General features: G+C 44.7%; 1 protein-coding gene across 1 annotated transcript in view; it reads left to right on the plus strand.

Moving 5' to 3' along the window:
• Positions 1 to 19,471, plus strand: part of ube2o (ubiquitin-conjugating enzyme E2O) — a 69,111-nt gene that overhangs the window by 47,909 nt on the left and 1,731 nt on the right. Inside the window, exons 11-20 of the mRNA XM_063196589.1 lie at positions 860 to 1,014; positions 3,464 to 3,576; positions 4,138 to 4,263; positions 4,919 to 5,008; positions 7,392 to 7,523; positions 8,022 to 8,276; positions 13,808 to 14,354; positions 15,719 to 15,855; positions 16,455 to 16,658; positions 18,360 to 18,417. Of these exons, the coding sequence (XP_063052659.1) occupies positions 860 to 1,014; positions 3,464 to 3,576; positions 4,138 to 4,263; positions 4,919 to 5,008; positions 7,392 to 7,523; positions 8,022 to 8,276; positions 13,808 to 14,354; positions 15,719 to 15,855; positions 16,455 to 16,658; positions 18,360 to 18,417 (1,817 nt within the window). The remainder of the gene's footprint in view (positions 1 to 859; positions 1,015 to 3,463; positions 3,577 to 4,137; positions 4,264 to 4,918; positions 5,009 to 7,391; positions 7,524 to 8,021; positions 8,277 to 13,807; positions 14,355 to 15,718; positions 15,856 to 16,454; positions 16,659 to 18,359; positions 18,418 to 19,471) is intronic.

Genomic DNA, 19,471 nt, shown 5'->3' on the forward strand with positions numbered 1-19,471 from the left:
GTCATTTATATTGTGCCCCCATTGGTGCATAGTTTAGGGGGGGTCATTTATATTGTGCCCCCATTGGTGCAGAGTTTAGGGGGGGTCATTTATATTGTGCCCCCATTGGTGCATAGTTTGGGGGTGGTCAGTTTTTCCCCTCTCCTACCCCCATGTACAATGCTACGATGGGGAACCTTCATTTCATTTGAGATGAATAAAGTATCTCTGCTGTACTATACTACTGTATAAGACCTCATTTTTTCAAATGTTTGGGTGTCTGGAGGCAGAGGAGTCCTCTTTCAGTGTGGCCTTTTGGGTTTTGCTTCGTTCTCTTCAGGGAGAAAGCCTCCAGACTGGCATCGATTAGAGACAGCCAGACAGCAGACTGTGCCAGTCCCATACAGTATAGTGTTGTAGCCTAGTGGATATGGTGCTGCAGCTGCTGTAATCCAATACGCTATTGTAGTCAACAGTACTGTGATGATGCCCCTACTGAGCAGATCCCATAAGGTCTATCCAAAACGGGAGGAATGGTGGCTTACACCAATATCAGTGTATGGGACTGAAGAAAACAACTTTTTTCATCACTAGACAAAATTGCCAGTAGATGTTAATTGTACTAGCCAAACACACCAGCCATTTTGACCCATTAGTGAGTGTAAGTTGGTCTTTTCTACCAGCCAAATTGAAATTGCACCAGCATTTGTCCGGTTGGCTGGTGGTAATTTAGCGCCCTACCTGACTCTAAAGTCCTGTTCAGGGATGCAAAATGAATTTGAGTGAAAACTGAAAAGAAACTACCGGTAGTATCTATCGTATCATATCTTGATCTTTTGTTTGTCTGTCTGTCTTGCCTGTGTCTGTGTCTGTGCCCCAGGGTGGCGGTGGAGGTGGTATCCACGGTAACCTCGGCTGACGTCATGTGGAAAGATGGCCGCCTGGAGATGGGCGTGCCCTCCAACGACCTGCTGCCCATCCAGCACGTGGACAACCACGAGTTCTGCCCCGGAGACTACGTCCTGGACAAGCGAAGTACGTGGACTCCCCATTCATTTGAACCTTTCTAGCCGGGGTCATCCCTATGTTCCTCGGGTCCTATGTTCCCCGCAACCAGGGAACTTGGAAACCTTTTTTAAAAAAGGGTCCTATGTTCACCACTCCTTCTAAGTAGACTGCTGCCGCATGGCAAAGCATAGGTTGTTGTTGCACCTATGACAGGTTAGGTTTAGGAATAGTTTTGGTCAGGGCACTAATTTACAACTCAAACATTGCATTACTGACAGGTTAGGTTTAGGGATTGTTTTGGGAAGGGCACAATTTGAAAACTCACAATGAAAACTTAGAATGCAGGGAAAAAAAGAAAAAGGGTCCTAAGTTCCCCGGTCGCATACAGAGACAGGGGAACATAGGACCCGGGGAACCTAGGTACCCTCCCTTCTAGCCATAGCTATGTCCTGGAAAAAAGTATGTCACCCTTCCATCTTAATTTTTGAACCTTGCTAGCTATAACATTTCAGTACAGACACTAATATTCGGGTAGGAGACTGTCATATTTTGTATAAGTATTAAAATTGTGCTGATAATTGGTGGAACTTCTCCATTTCCAGAGAGATATTATATTGTAACTAGACTGCTCGCCTTCGACTGCTTAAGGTATATCCCCGAAACGCAACGCTTCCAGTCCCCCATCATTCCTACCACTCCCGTCCACCTTTTCATAAACGTATATGATAAATACAAAATATTAAAGAAATATATTTAATATCTATACATAGATCAATGACGTGCATAGGCTTAAAACCAAATGACTATTGTGAAAATGAAGCAAAAAATGGGGCAAATGGTAACACTGTTTTAATGGTTCACTATTACAGTGAATATACCACATTAGGTACAGTGTAATAACCATTGTAACAATATTTAATGCCATGTAATACCAGTGTAACACCATATACCAATTTTGTACTACATCATGTATTTTTGTGTAAGTGGTATTACATGGTATTGTATATTGTTACACTAGTATTACACTAGTATTACATGGTATTAAATATTGTATACTGATTATTACACTGTACCTGGTATTGCATATTGTTACACTGGTAATACACTATTACATGGTATTAAATATTGTTACACTGTACCTAATATGGTAGATTCACTGAAATGGTGAACTGTTAAAATAAGGTAGTACCGGGCAAATCAATCCACCCAGTCAGAAGTTATGGGCCAAATAAAAATTCCGCCATTTTGAAACTGTTGACCTCCAAACTCAAATCAGTTCATGAACCTACCCTAGAGCATTAACACACCAAATCTGGGACAAATCCATCCGACTGGTCAGAAGTTATGAGCCAAACAAACATTCGGCCATCTTGAAAGTGTTGGCCTCCAAACTCGAATAAGTTCATGAACCTACCCTAGAGCATTAACACACCAAATCTGGGAGAAATCCATCCACCCAGTCAGAAGTTATGGGCCAAACAAAAATTCTGCCATCTTGAATTCAGCCATCTTGAAAGTGTTGACCTCCAAACTCGAATCAGTTCATGAACCTGCCCTAGAGCATTCACCCAAAAAATCTGGGACAAATCCAAACATCCGTTCAAAAGTTATCGCGTTAACACGAAAGCCCTTACGCGGCGGCGGCGGCGAACGCGGACGTGGCGGCGGACGGCGCGGACGCGGCGGCGGACGCGGCGCACGCAAAACCATTACATCCCAGACGCTCCGCGTTTCGGGGATATAATAATTACTAAAGTGGTATTGGTTTCACTTACAGCTTTAGCTTGCCTCAGTGCAAAGATGGTAGATTCAGGCTATGTCTCAAGTGACTCACTTTTGTCAGTGCACAGTGCACACAGTGCACTGAGGTCTTTAGTGCATAGTGTTGTGGAAAAATGTGAGCACTATGCACTGTGCCCTTGCTGGAAGTGAAGGCTGAGCATGGCATTAGCTCGCCAAAATATGAGTTGGCTACTGTTTACAATGCACAGTGCCTGGTGCTTGTTGTCCTTTGGGGTGAAGGACATGGAAATACAATCACACATACAATACTTTGGTTTGCATGAAAAGGTTGGTGTCCCATCAACATTACTTACAGAATTAGGAGACTGCTGACCAAACTCTTCTACTGAACTGAATGCCACATTTCCTCCGTGTCATTGTCAACATGGCCGCTGTTTAGTGCGTGCAGTGTCCATCATTCAAGCACTGCATTTTTCCGCCATTGTTAGGGGATCATCCTAAGTGCACTGGCTCAACTGAAATTTGAAAAAACAGCGTGAGCGCCCTAGGCACTGAAAAACCGTGCCCGAAGTGCACAAGTGCGGTATTTGAGACACGGCCACAGATTCAGAAAACTTTATTAATCCCATCCATGGGCAATTAAGTTTGCAGTCCCAGTCTCCATCAATCAGCAATCAGTAGTGGAGAATGTCTGCATGTTCTGTTACAAATTGTGTGTGTGTGTGTTTCTCAGCCTCTGCTCCTAAGGACCCAGAGCTCTACGGGGTGATCCAATCAGGCGATCACAGGGCGAGGACGTGCGTCGTCAAGTGGGTCCGACTCAACGAAGCGGGAGATGATATCGAGGTGAGACGACTCTGGACATTGCCGTTAATGGTGGAACAAACTGTAGCCTGAGGTGTCAGGAATGAACACACACCTCACCTCTTTGGTGTCCTTATAATGAATCTAAACGTAGTGCAACTTCACGCTTAATTTTTAATTCTCTTTATTTCACTGTTGCACTGTTACATTTGATGCTTGTCTTGTTTCTGTGTGCATGTGGCGTAAGAGACGTCATTTTAATTCCTCTGTTTATCCAGTGCATGTGATTACTCTGAAGAAAATTACATTGAAGTTCATCTATTGTTTTGATGTACAATTGGTTCGTTCTTGTTGTTTTTGTGTGGTCCAGGTAATGTAATGATGTAATGTAAAAAGTGCAGAGTTATAGGCCCTCCCATGTTGTCCCGTCCTGCACAGAGTGCGATGCTTGTCTTGTCTCTGTCTACGTGTGGCATGAGAAACTAATTTCAATGCCTTTATTTGACCATTGCATGTGAAGAAAATGACAATAAAACTGATCTAACCGGAGTACTGTTTTAATGTACATTTTCTGGTTCTCATTCTTGTTTTTGTGTGGTCCAGGTGATTGGGGAGGAGGAGGACGTGAGTGTGTACGACATCGCTGACCATCCAGACTTCCACTACCGCACCACAGACGTCGTCATCAGAATAGTCAACCCCGACCCGGAGGACTGCCAAAACGACAGTGTAAATACCATCACACAATTTTGCCTCTTTTTTGATTTACAGTCTTAAAGGGACACTGGGCAGCATGAATTTTGGAAATAAACAACTAAAAATCCTGCACATTCACTAATGTTACCTTTTTCATGAATACTTACCACCACCATCAAATTCTAAGTATTCATTATGACTGGAAAAATTGCACTTTTCATACGTGAAAAAGGGGATCTTCTCCATGGTCAGCCATTTTTAATTTCCAGAAATAGTATTTTCTAGTATGGCCCAAGTACAGTCATTTTTTACAGCTAAAAATGGCTACTTAATTACGTAGTAAACTTTCATGAAAAGATCAAATTTGGCAATAGGCAACCCAGTTTCAATGAGCAGCATAGTTGCAGTACCTTTTTTGACCATTTCCTGCACAGTGTACCTTTAATGTTATTCAGTGAGCACAATTTGAGTTAGGGTAGGATGGTAAAACATTGAATTCAGCATTTTTATGAAGGAGGTTGGCAACCATCTGGTGAGGGAGATTTTGTTTTCTATTTCTAGATTTTTTCGGAAAACATTTTATTCTGCTTCGAGTCACCCATTTACCATTTCCAATCTAGGTCTTCTAATTAACATCGTGTGTGTGTGTGTGTGTGTGTGTGTGTGTGTGTGTGTGCGTGTGTTGCAGACATCTGCTGGTTGCGTATCGAGAGTGGACGTGAGCAGTAAGGTGGAGGTGGTGTGGGCTGACAACTCCAAAAGCATCGTGCTGCCACACGTAAGTACCTCACACTGAATACTCACACAGGCGGTATTCAATCACCTGTCTATGTTCATTGTTCATACAAATGCTATTAAGACGCGAAAGAGAACTCTGGGAGTTGTGTGCCACTGAGCCGAAAAAAACGCATAATCCTATACATACTATACTCGTGAACGGCCATCCTGGTACTTTGCTCCTAAATGTGCGTTACGCCCCTTTATGGGTGAAAACAAACCGAATGTTTTATCAACTTACATGCTACATCGGCTAGCCTAAATGAACACAGTCCATGCTTCTACCACGGCTGTTTGGCTATATCATTTGAACAGCCGGCAACACAACACAGTTTCGACATGTTGCGCGTGAACAACGCTAGTCTACAGGTCCTTATTTTTCGTTTATTAAACCCCAACATCACCAATTGACTTGCATGGGCTGTTTTCCCCCACAAATGGACGTAACGCACATGGAGAACGTCATGCTGTTCATGAGAACACAAGTAATGACAGATCTTCCCCCTAATGTCAGCACCCAGGGCCACAATGATGCCAACAGCACTACACAAAACGGGACGTCCCAAACATTTATACTCTTTTTAAAGATCGACTTCCATCTGCATTTCATTAACATTGCTGTGTACACCATTATTATTGAATGCATTAGGCAGTAATGCAGTAATTCTATTACCCGTTTGAAAGTTGCATGAAATGTATTAAACCGCTACTTCACGATTATTTTTTAAGTGTGTGTAAATTATTTGAAGACGAGACGACCTATTTGAATAACTGCCCTAAGAACAATGCAGCCTAGCAGTCTTGATGTGCTATCCATCTGTGAGTGCCTTCCAATATGCGACCTTGTGTCCTCCACTTGTACTTGTGGCCTCACGTTATGTTGATGCCCCGCCGTGGAGAAAACGATTAACTTTACTCGCGGTCAGCCTAGCCACAATTATTTTTGGAGGACTATTCTTCATTCACCATCCAGTTTGCAAATTGAGAAAATGACTTAACAACTGAACTTTTGCAAGACATTGAAATATAATGCTGATGTCATCACTACGTATTAGCTCTTGGTTCGAGGCCATAAGCAGAAGTGGAGGACGCAAGGCCGCATATTGGAACGCACCCTCCGACTGACTGTTCAGTTCTGGAATGGATTTCCACAGAGGTGTGAAGTAGCATGTCAGCAAAGTCCCCCTGCCCCGTGCACATTAGATTATCCAAATTGAATTCCAGCGTAATCACTGCACTCAGGCAATTAGACACAGCTGAACTGAACTGCTTCAAGACACTCACTGTCATTCCCACAAACCGTTGAATAGAGCCATTGTTGGAGCTGTGAACGGTTCTTAAAAGATAACTATAATCTTGTAAAAATGTTTGAACTGGTGCCATTCACATATCAGCTATAGCGGGATAATGTTCAGAAAATCACTCTGAAAGCGATCCTAAGGATATTGTTCCGCATGTCGTTGTCGCTATTTGCTGAATTTTGTTTAGATGCACCAAAAGAGCTTTATTGGCATGACGTTTACTTCCATGCACTTTCTGAGGGTGCAAATTGTGCACATCCCAGGAGAAGGTAGCCTGGGCGAATAGCCGACTGTTGACTCAGTCAATCAGTCTGGCAAAAGCCATGAGGAATCCGTCTCCGTGGACGATGGGAGATGGTCTGATCTTATTCCATCATTTAAATTAATTGAAGTTCCAAACTCAAATTAAAACCCATTTTGTGCTTTATTAGCATGCCTGTTACATTATAGCGTCGCAAAAGCATACAAATAACAAAACGAAAGTGTGAATATAGTTACCTTAACCAATCAGTACCGGTACTCTCAACTGTTTGCTGATTGGCTAAACACTGAGAGAAACGAGCTCGAGGCTTTTGCCAGACGATGTGCGGAGCCAAAATCTTTGGGTGGAGTACGTGGATGGCGTCGCCAGGCTAGAAAATTGTGCACATCCCAGGAAAAGGTGCATGACACAGGCTTGATTTGAAGTGTGGGGACTTCTCACTCCAAACCTTTTTTTTTTTTTTTTTAATTCTCTGCCACCATTAGGGAATCTGATGAAGACAGTGGTCAAAACGTAAAGAAAAAAAGGATATTGAGCGTACAGGCTCCTCACTCCAAACCCCCATTGACAAAGCATCTAATCACGCCCTGATGAAGGCCAGACGGCTGAAACCGGTCGGCATTTTTAACATGTTTACCCCGATGTAAAATAAAGATGCACCCCTTCAACCTGGAGAAAAAAACTATACAGCGCTTGCTATTCTTTCCTTTGGCAATAAAGCATCGTTTGAATCTGATAATGCCTGATCTCCTGTTCTCTGCAGCACCTGTATAACGTGATCTCACCTGATCTCTCCTTGATCTCTTGTTCTCTCTCCTTAGCACCTGTATAACGTGGAGTCGGAGGGCGAGGAGACGGACTACACCTCGGTGGAGGGGAGCAGCAGCGGGGCCTCGTCTGAGGAGTGGGAGGACGACAGCGACAGCTGGGAGACCGTGGAGGAGGAGCACAAGGTGCACTTTAAATTACATATACATTACATATACATACACTGTATATACTGTATACCTACTGGGCAGCTGGGAGACCGTGGAGGAGGAGCACAAGGTGCACAGCACATCATATTACATATACATACACTGCACTTCCACTGTGCATTTAATATACTGGGCAGCTGGGAGACCGCGGAGGAGGAGCACAAGGTGCACTTTCCATACTGTCACTGCTGTACATTATATAATAAATACAGCACCTCCACTCCACTACAGCCCATCTCAACTGCTACAATAAGGCTACCTCAGTATGAGTATGAGGCAGTGAGGCCTACCTCAGTATTTCCTTCTTGTGGGAAACCTAGATGTCTTGACCTGTATGTTAAGACTAAACGTACTGATACAGAGTCCGATCAGACGCAATCTCAATCGTCTGTGCTAACTAACCCCTCATTTCCTACATTTTTGACCATATAACACACTTTTGACTTTGTGACTTTCACTTTGATGTTTGTCAAGGAGGAGCAGCCTCCCACCCCGGCCACCCCCACCACGGCCACCTCCCCCGACGGCCCCAAACTCCTCACGCCAGCTAGCGGAGACGCCCCCGGCGCCCTCGCCGCCTCCACGCCCGACCAGTCCCTCGCCTCCGCCACCAGCCCCTCGGGGGCCGGCGCCACGGAGGACGGCGGTGGGAAGCCCCCCGGGAAGGAGGGCACAGCGCGGGGCTTCCGGGAGCTTAAGGAGGCCCTGAAGATACTGGAGAGCTTAAAGGTGGGGGTGCAGGATAAAGGTGGGGTGGCAGCTTAAAGGTGGGGTGGCAGCCTAAAGGTGGGGTCGCAGCCTAAAGGTGGGGTGGCAGGTTAAAGGTGGGGTGGCAGCCTAAAGGTGGGGTTGCAGCCTAAAGGTGGGGTGGCAGCTTAACCATCTTAAAGGTGGGGGTGCAGGTTAAAGGTGGGGTGGCAGCTTAAAGGTGGGGTTGCAGCCTAAAGGTGGGGTTGCAGCCTAAAGGTGGGGTGGCAGGTTAAAGGTGGGGTGGCAGCTTAAAGGTGGGGGTGCAGGATAAAGGTGGGGTGGCAGCTTAACCATCTTAAAGGTGGGGGTGCATCTTAAAGGTGGGGTTGCAGCTTAAAGGTGGGGTGGCAGCTTAAAGGTAGGGCGGCAGGTTAAAGGTGGGGTGGCAGCTTAAAGGTAGGGCGGCAGGTTAAAGGTGGGGTGGCAGCCTAAAGGTGGGGTTGCAGCCTAAAGGTGGGGTTGCAGCCTAAAGGTGGGGTGGCAGGTTAAAGGTGGGGTGGCAGCTTAAAGGTAGGGCGGCAGGTTAAAGGTGGGGTTGCAGCCTAAAGGTGGGGTTGCAGGTTAAAGGTGGGGTCACAGCCTAAAGGTGGGGGTGCAGGTTAAAGGTGGGGGTGCAGGATAACCATCTTAAAGGTGGGGTTGCAGCTTAAAGGTGGGGTGGCAGCCTAAAGGTGGGGCGGCAGGTTAAAGGTGGGGTGGCAGCTTAACCATCTTAAAGGTGGGGGTGCATCTTAAAGGTGGGGTTGCCTAAAGGTGGGGTTGCAGCCTAAAGGTGGGGTTGCAGGTTAAAGGTGGGGTTGCAGGTTAAAGGTGGGGTGGCAGCTTAACCATCTTAAAGGTGGGGTGGCAGCTTAAAGGTGGGGTTGCAGCCTAAAGGTGGGGTTGCAGCCTAAAGGTGGGGTGGCAGCTTAAAGGTGGGGTGGCAGCTTAACCATCTTAAAGGTGGGGTGGCAGCTTAAAGGTGGGGTGGCAGCTTAAAGGTGGGGTGGCAGCTTAAAGGTGGGGTGGCAGCCTAAAGGTGGGGTGGCAGCCTAAAGGTGGGGTGGCAGCTTAAAGGTGGGGTTGCAGCCTAAAGGTGGGGTGGCAGGTTAAAGGTGGGGTGGCAGCTTAAAGGTGGGGTCGCAGCCTAAAGGTGGGGTGGCAGCTTAACCATCTTAAAGGTGGGGTGGCAGCTTAAAGGTGGGGTGGCAGCCTAAAGGTGGGGTCGCAGCCTAAAGGTGGGGTCGCAGCCTAAAGGTGGGGTGGCAGCCTAAAGGTGGGGTCGCAGCCTAAAGGTGGGGTCGCAGCCTAAAGGTGGGGTCGCAGCCTAAAGGTGGGGTCGCAGGTTAAAGGTGGGGTGGCAGCCTAAAGGTCGGGTCGCAGCCTAAAGGTGGGGTCGCAGCTTAAAGGTGGGGTCGCAGGTTAAAGGTGGGGTGGCAGCCTAAAGGTGGGGTGGCAGCCTAAAGGTGGGGTCGCAGCTTAAAGGTGGGGGTGCAGGTTAAAGGTGGGGTTGCAGGTTAAAGGTGGGGTTGCAGCTTAACCATCTTAAAGGTGGGGGTGCAGCTTAACCATCTTAAAGGTGGGGTTGCAGCCAGGTTAACCATCGTAAGAATATGTACTATTATGACATCACGGTAGGGACTCCCCCGGCTCTATCTAAGTCTATGTAGAACCTTATGCTGCGGTCACAGGGACGGCGTTGAAAGAGCTAAAGCGCTGCTGACTCCTGCCTAGAAAGCACTGGTCAGGGGGCGTTGAACGAGGCAAAACATTCAACTTGAAGCGTTCAGCCAGGAATCTCGACCAACCGAGGCTCGTGTTTAGAAAAATGTGAACATTCCATTGGCTGATGCCTGCCGCCGCCAAGCTCGTTACATATTTTTAGATGCGTCCCACGCATCTCTATAAGAGGCTTTGGTGTCCGTCCGTCCGTCCGTCCGCCCTCCCGTGATGCGTTTCTGAATTGTGATTCCCTCTTGTGATTCCCTCTTGTGTCCACAAGGTGGCAGTCGCTCAGTGGAGTGGCAGAGCTCAGTTTTGGCCTGGAGCTCATGCGTGCAAACCAAAACGTCTACCATAATGGTTAGCAAACCGGCTACGCAGCTGATTGATTGCATTATCTGACACAACTGCAGAAGCACAGAAGTCTGTATGCATATTCCATCCATGTGTGCCATGTGTGCTAGCCGAGTTCCTAAACATTCACACAAAGACGTCTTCAGATAAGGAGGATAACTGTCAAGCGCCACACTCAACAAACTCTTCATGGTCAATAACACCAAGCGGAGCACAAAAAATAGGAAGGCATGAGATATTTGCAGATAGCGTTTCCTATGTTCAGTGTTATTAGACTACACAGCGTCACCACTCAAAAGAAACAACACCCTTTGAAGAAAACAACAGCCCGAACACCGGCAATCCCCTGTATTTTTTTGACAATGCTGTGAGAAGTGCAGGCAAGAGAGCAACTCGCGCTTTGAGCGTGGGTGGAGGAGATTACTTCGATACTTCGATTAACGCGAGCACAGGGAGAGTGAAGGCTGTGTTACTGTTGATCATACGCACACGTGTCTTTTAAAGGGTTTGTTCGGGGCGACCGCTTGACAGAGAGCGCGCTTTTCGGTTTATGCAGTAGCCTAAATGTCTCATTGATGGAACTTACGGTTTGTCTGTTACGGTCCACGAAGACAATATCCACGTGAAAACGCAAACGCCTGCAAACCACTGTTTTGACAGAAAGACAGTTCACCTGTCGCCTACTCTGTTTTCTTCCCAAAGCGGCATTTAAAAGTATTCCATGAAATCCAACATCAACGTCACTTCAAATAGGTGACAGCATCATGCACACACATGAAATAACACTTCAGTTAGGGGGGGACATCACTGCTCTCATATTAAAGTGAAAAGAGAATTTCACATTTTAGTTTATTTAATGTAGGCCTATGCAAAATTGCAAATAGCCTATTCATTGAAATCTGTCCAGAAAGGGTTGTAATGTTTGCCTGTTTTTATGTTTGTAATTATTTATTTATTTATTTTTTTAAATAAAAAATCGTGATTAAAGAAATAAATAAATAAAAAATAGAGATTTTATGTAAAAGAAAAAAAAAATGTGATATGGGATGGGTCGATGGCCCCCCTAGCTAAATTCGCCTTAGGTCCCCAAATTGCTAAATGTAGTGTAAGGGATTGTTTTGAAAAGACAGTAACATGTAATCAGCAATGCATTACAGTTTTTCAGTAACTTGCCCAACACTGTTGAAATCCTATGGTACTTTTTCAAATCCAGGCTTATACAGTACATGGTAGGCTTATTGATAAATTGCCTTGACAGGTTATGAGGAGGCCAAGGGGGCGTTTGGGCAAAAAAGGTTCAGAACGGGCATAGACGGACGCATCTGTTGTCCGCCTGTCGGACTTGTTAGATGAAGTTCAACTTCTGACGCCCTCTGCTTTTTGACGATTTTGACTCCAGACACGCCTGCTCTCCCATACAAAGTCAATTACTTCCGCATCTTTCCACGCGTTGGTGTGACCGCACGGTTAGAATCCTGGGGGAGTTCCCCCACCGTGATGTCATACCTGCAACCCCACCTTTTAACCCTTTAGCTACCAGAACTTTTTTTGAATAGGCCGGAATTCTACCAAGAATTCTAAGAAAAAAGCTGCATTTTGGTCATATTTTAAATAATGGCAAATAACTTGAAAAGAAATGAAAAGTGTCAATTACAAGTTACGTTCATATTAAAGTAGAGAAAACACACTTTCAAATGGTATATCATTTATGGATAATTAATTGTTCAGTATTCCCATAGAGTGCCTTTGATGTGGATTAAATGATAAAAATGTGATAAAATCCAATATTATCTAGGCCTATCTATCTATATATCTATATATTTAGGTCTATCTATCTACCTATCGATCTATCTATCTATCCTTCCATCCATCCATCCATCCATCCATCCATCCATCCATCCATCCATCCAGGGTCAAAGTTGAACAATGAACATGTGACGACAACAAATGTCGTTCAACCAGAAGTCCTATTTTCAAGCGGTCGGCCTATGGATTACATGCGATAACTGTAATGGACTACACTAGCTAATAATGTTTGAACTGAACCATGCCAAAGACGTGTAAGGATAACCGTAGAAGTGTCCGCGATAGCAGACAGGACATGAATGGAGCTCTAAGGAAGTTTCCACCCCCGATTTGGCACAGGTAAGACGCGCCAGGCATCACCGAGTAATACGGAATTGAAGTGCAACAAACACCACGTTGGTAGGCTATTATTGGAAGTTAGCATTCAACTCAACGTCTTCACCCATATTTTCATGAAGGACAACGTGGAATAGTAACAGTCCTTGACTGCTTTGCCAAAGCTGACACGCAACATGGGTAGGCGCTGCGCTTCCTTCACACGCGCCTGTCGCTGTTCGTTGTTCCAGGAAACTAAGATAGTTGGATACCAACATATGGTTTGACTCTGAAAACACTCCGAAGACAGTTTACATTTTTAATATGTAGCGTGTTGACATCGGCTGGACAGTTGTGTTTGCTATTTAGGACCATGGCAGAACCCATCACAGTTGAACACCATCTCATAAGCCTAATAAAACAACATGATCTAAAATAGCCCAAATAGTCATAAACATGTGCTGTTGACCATGAAAATAGATCGAAGAGGGTTGGAAGTTCATATTTAGTGTATATTGATTGTAGAAACAGAATGGTTATGTTTGTAGCCATTCAATCTCGGAAGGCCGTCATTTGAATTGACGGCAGATTGCCAAGTCGCATAAAGCGGCGCATCTCGAAATAAAATCTAAAATACTGAAAAATAAAATAATATAAACATATAGTTTTTATACTGAAAGTATATCGAGGAGGGTCTGTAATATTGAGCTAAAGTGTTTGAAAGCTGGAAAAACTGCATGATGACGGCCGTTCAGCCGTATTTTCATATGAAAATATTCCGGCCGGCCGCAGCCGTTATGGTACAGATCCAGCCGGACGTTCACGGCCGTTATGGGAGCTAAAGGGTTAAAGGTGAAAATTCACGATTTTTGAAATATGCATGTCTTTAACCAGTTCCTAATTTAACTTATTATAAGAATTCTGGTGCTGTATGTTATTATAATATGAATAGCCTACTATAATTATTACGTCCATAACATTGTTTATCAATGGCCAATTGTTTATTTTTTTTACATTAATGTTGATCTGAAATGCATTGGTCTTTTGTTAATAATTTTGTCTTTTGTCTTAGGTTCCTATTTCTATTATTATTATTTTAATTTTATTTTTCCACCTATACTTTTTCAGTATTAAGCTTGTTTAAATTACCATGGCCTACCTTTTGATTATTTTACATCATTTTTATTTTCCTCATCATTTTCTTTTATTATCTTTTAGAGTTAATTCATTATTTTATTTTATTTTATTTTATTTTTATTTTAAGACATGTTTTGAGATCATGTTGTATGGCGATAATGCATTTTAAAGAATAAATTATTATTATTATTCTAAAGAACATGACGGTCGAGCAGCTGTGGACCGGCTCGCCCACGTCGCCCACCGCTGCGGAGCCCTCGCCAGCGGCAGGAGGAGGAGGAGCTGCCAACACCACCACCACCAACCCCACCACCACCCCGTCCTCCACCGTCCCCACCACCCCGGCCAGCGACGCCGGCACCACCACCACTACCACTACGACCACGCCGACGACTACGAAGCCCACGAAGGAGAAGCGCTTTCTGGACGACATCAAGAAGCTTCAGGAGAACCTGAAGAAGACGCTGGACGTGGTGGCCATCGTGGAGGAGGAGAGGAAAGAGGGGACGGGGACGACGACGGAGGAGGACAGGTCCAGCTCTACGGCGACCGCAGCAGCGGCGGCGTCGACGACAAACCCCACAGCGGTGGCGGCCATCCAGCCTCAGGCGGAGCCACAGACGCCGGTCCGCTCCGAGTGGCCCAGCGACACGCCGGTGCTGTGCCAACAGAGTGGCGGCAAGCCTGGAGTCACCTTCACCAGCGCCAAGGGAGAGGTCTTCTCCGTGCTGGACGAAGCACCAGGTACCAAAGCTCCAAGATTATTATTAGTTTAGTGTTTTTTAGTCTTAGTAAATGTCTGAAATGCCAAAAAAAACTAAGACAGGACAGTTGAAGGTGAAGATGGGAAATCAGTGGGAGAGGGAGATGGGAAACGACCCAGGCCGTAATCAAACCTGGGTCATGAAGGAGAGTGGCATCATGTCAAACGCCATTTTGCTGAACTATGATAAAACTAACTAACTTTGATAAAATGCCAAATAATCTTCCAAGAGTGCATTACAAACTTGTTACATGAGCTCAGTCAAAGTAACATCTGTGAAATCCATTTTATTATGTGCTTTTTTCATCAAGTGAGTTCTGTATATCCAGGCTATGCACTACATAATTCTGAAGGCCTATCAGAAGGAAATGGTTTCCTTTTTCATCTATGACCCTGTTCCATCAAAATGACTTTGGAAGTGGCAAATTATTGCCTTGTAATGCTTTTAAAGCGAGTCTACCACATTTAAATGTCAATATACAGTTACGAAATGCTCCTGTGCTTAAATAGTCCACAGTGGTTGTTTTTTTATAGTCTCTGTTTTGGTTTAAAAATAAATATCGGGGACAACTGCTCCTTCTGACCTTGTAGCTGGGCCTAGTTTTTGGAAGCTGGCTCCGTTTTAGAATCCGTTACTGTACGCCTCTTTGAAATTTGGTTGCATCATTTATCAAGTAGTATACCTTCCCAAAAGTGAAATGCCTTTTCATCGAGGGGCACCTAAAGGGCGATTGCTAAAGACACACTTTTCACCTTGGTGCAAACCATTTAATATTGAGCCTTTTCTCCATCAGTCACAGTTCGTAAGCATATATGTATAGTGGATGGCCACATCTTTTACTAACTCTGCATCCCAGTAGGAACTGCTTGTCAATCTTCTCTGTTTTGGGTTACTCTGATGAATACCGAAGTGCCGAAACGTCAGCACCAAGAAAAATAAAAAGTGGTGAACCGTGAGGAAGCAGCCTCGCACTCTTCCTTGTGAAAACTGATGACTGAAGCACCCAGAAAAGCTGCACCTGGGTCAAAGACGTGCAAAATGGCATTGTCATTCAGTGTAACGGATGCCTTCTTCTGACTGTAACTGTAAAAAACATGACTCTTTTTATTTATTTATTGTTACAGGGAATTCATGAAAGCCTCGGCTGTCATCCATTCACTTGAAACAATTTAAAAATCGTGTTTTTTTTGCAGTCTGCGGAAGGTGTCCGTAACACTGAATGACAGACGTCTTTGATCCACCTGCTGAAAAAGAATCCCTTGAGGTGTGCGGGCTCTCACAAAACTTTGTCAAAATCGTTTCTGCTTTAACTCTGAGCATTTTTCCGTCCTTCCTCCTCCTCAGAGAGCCACAGCTTCAAGATAATGGAGTTCCAGCCGGCAGAGGCCAAGCGCTTCTTCAGCACGGTGAGGAAGGAGATGGCTCTGCTGGCCACCTCGCTGCCCGACGGCATCATGGTCAAGACCTTCGAGGACCGCATGGCAAGTTCACTTCACATAAGCTCTCACAAAATAAAATATATATTTGGGGATTTTATGTCTTTATTTAGGACAGGATGGTGAGGCAATGTCACAGGAATTGAGTGGGAGAGAGAAGGTGTAAGAATCGGCACTCATGTGAATAAAGCACCAAGATTGATTCCATCTGTGGGATGTGACTTTCTCAGTGTTTAAGTTCCATTTTCTTTTTTGATTAAATCAATGTGTAGACACGTGGTCCTGTACAGATGTTGGTAAGATGGAATCAGATCTTTTATTTTAAGAACAATGAGAGTGAGCAGCTCCTAAAAAAAGTGCACTCCGAGCAATTGAATAATGGGTAACACTTTGCTTGACGCCGGTGTCATAAGCATGTCATTACAGTGTCATAATAGTGTTAGGTATGTGTCAAAATGTTTATGACATGGACATAATGTTTATAAGGCCAACAGTCATAAAATGTTCAGGACATGGTCTATGACAGTTTCATGACACTATTATGACACTGTAATGACATGCTTATGACACCGGCGTCAAGCAAAGTGTTACCGAATAATGTTAATGAATAATGTGTCATCTCCTTCGCTCTGCCGTCCCTATAGGACCTCTTCGCTGCTCTGATCAAGGGGCCCACGCGCACCCCTTACGAGGACGGCCTGTTCCTGTTCGACATCCAGCTGCCCAACATCTACCCCGCCGTGCCGCCGCTCTTCCGATACCTGTCCCAGTGCAGCGGCCGCCTCAACCCCAATCTCTATGACAACGGCAAGGTCTGCGTCAGCCTGCTAGGCACCTGGATCGGCAGGGTAAGAAGTGGCTTCAATCATGGCATGCCAATATTATCACTCCCACTCTCCTTCTCCCGCTTATCTCTCTTGTCTTTTCCCCTTCTCTTTTTCTTCCCTTCTCTTCTCTTCTCTTCTCTTCTCTCTCTCTGAACTCTGTCTCGCTTTCCTTTTCTCTCTGCTCCCCCTCTCTGATCTCTCCCTCCCTCTCCCTCTGTCTCTTTCTTTCCCCCTCCTTTCTTATTGCTTTTCCCTTTCGCTCTCTTTTCTCTTCCCCCTCTCATTTCCCCAATGTGCTCCCCCAGCCATTTCCTCCATTTCTCACACCACCTTCTACAGTAAGTGGCTTCATCAGGGAAAATGGTTGGTGTGGTTACGCGTCTCTTTGGGTTAATGGAGCCGACCAATTTCATCGTTCATCGACCAATTTCAACCTGCATCGTTTTCAGAATTTAGTGATCCAACACCACGTAGATATTCTATCTAAGCCTTTAGCCAAATCAGTTTAAGGTGGGCTCAGATTCTGAAAGGTAGAAGTTGGTTTTCAGGGAAACATTTGTACTTTTCAAGTAGTTAGAAGGAGCCAAGGTATGCAGAATGTTTTATTTAGTAATCCAATAACCGGAATAAATTGAAGGTGGGCACTGATTCAGAAAGCTAGAAAGTAGGAGCCAAGGTATACAGAATGTTTAAAGTTATTATATTTGGTGTTTTCTATGCCTTTATTTGAGAGAGGACAGTGAGAGACGGACAGGAAACGAGTGGGCGGAGAGGGGATGGGGGAAGGGATCAGGAAATGTCCTTGGTTCGGGATTGAGCCCGGGTCCCCGGTGTAATTGTACGGCGTCTTAGCTCATTGAGACACCGCGCCGCATGCTAAAAGTAACCTCATATTCTGAATCAGATCCGTCTAATAAGTTACGTCACTCCCATAGACCTTTATGGTCCAATCTTTCCACAGCAATGGCGGCTCCCATGGAACCTCACGGAGCCTTTTACATGTAAATCCCCATTGACTTTAGCTCCAATAGAAGTAGTTCTAGGAGGCAGCCATAGCACACAGAAAATGTGGTAAAGGTAAATGCAGTAAAGGTAAATGCAAGTCATTTGGACTTAATCTTTGTTTGGTATGTAATGGTTCTGTGTTAGTCTCCAGCGAACAGAAGGTTGCTGTTTATAAATATTTTAATCTACGCGTCGCGAATCACATCACCAACCGCGTTCCTGGTCCCCGGTTGACACAACTCTCTTGTTAGACGGCTCTGCTCTGAATTCTTGTGTGTGAATTAATCTGATTATATATATTGGGCCGATATTTGCATTTTTTAAGTGTATCGGTATCGGCCGATACGCGTTTGGTTTTGGCCGATACGCAATATTTATTATTTTATGTCATTTGGGTTTTTTGAAAAGCACCAAGACACTTAATTTTTTTATTACTTGATTGTTTGAGTGGGTGTTTAAATGTTACAAGTTCTACCTCAATTTGATAATGTTAAAGGAATGTTTATTTTTAACTTGAGACCTGGAATATTTGTCATTTTTAACCTTTTTTTTAAACTCGTATCGGCCCCAAATATCGGGTGTCGGAAATCGGGTATCGGCCAAGGGTGATGAAAAAAAAATCAGGATTGCATCGACCATTAAAAAAACCTGTATCGTCGACCCCAAGTGTGAATCCGTAAACAAATGCTTTTCTTTGTGATCCTCATTGTCCCACAGGGTACAGAGCGATGGACCAGCAAATCCAGCCTGTTACAAGTGCTCATCTCCATCCAAGGTCAGTGGAGCGTATTGGGGAAGCTTTATTAATTAGCTCATTATAGTGTTACAGTAATACCGAAGTCGATGGACTTTTATATTATCGTTTGTGTGTGTGCGCGCGTGCGTGTGCGCGCGCATTACTCTACGATGACAAATAAAAAATGTGTCGGTGACCACAATCCTTGTCCAATTTCCAATAGTTACATGATTGATTATATGGTTAATTTGATCCTTCTCCTCCAAGATACGAAGCGATGTCTTTCAGCTTGAACAGTATTATGGGGTTATCCAAGGTGAAGGCTCCAGCCAGCCTCCTCTCTCCTATTGAAGAGCTCTTTTCCAAAATGAGATACAGTATATCCATTTTATAGAATGGGAATTGGGAAATTGACATTTGGGCATTCCGTTGAATTGCATTGCAAAATGAATTTTTAGGAGGTTTAAAAAGTATGTTCTCAAAACATTTGAATGGCAAGAATTCACACATAGATGATGGGACGTCTTAACAGTCAATTCCAATATTAAAATGCAAAAAGTCAAAAATGGTTGATATAGCATTTTGGAAAAGAGCTCTCCTATTGCAGATGTGTGTTTTATTCATGTGGCCAGAGACTGCGGCGGGTGGAGATGATTCTCATTCATAGAGTATCATTTGATGCCTGGAGCTAGCAGACCATAGTTTCGATGTGGGCGGAGGCGGAATTCAACTTTAATGTTTCTTCTTTTGTGTTTTAATGGAATCCCTGTCTCAACGAGCCCTCCATATGAAATCCTTTTTTTTCTTTTTTTTATAATGTTTGTTTTTGGGCTTTTTGGCCTTTATTATGACAGGACAGTATGAGAGGAGACAGGAAACGGTTGTGAGAGAGAGATGGGGTAGGGCCGGGAAATGACCCCGGCCGTACTCGAACCGGGGTCCCCATGGGCAATGCCAGCCCAAATGTGGGGGGCCTAGCGCACTGCGCCACAGCGCCCCCCTCCATATGAGTTCTTTAATGCCGATGAATAAATGTGATTTTGTGGGATGAATAATTAACTTGCTGTGAATGTCGCAGTGCTGTAGTGCCTGA

Source organism: Engraulis encrasicolus, chromosome 1, assembly GCF_034702125.1.
Source record: "Engraulis encrasicolus isolate BLACKSEA-1 chromosome 1, IST_EnEncr_1.0, whole genome shotgun sequence".
Lineage (NCBI taxonomy): Eukaryota > Metazoa > Chordata > Actinopteri > Clupeiformes > Engraulidae > Engraulis > Engraulis encrasicolus.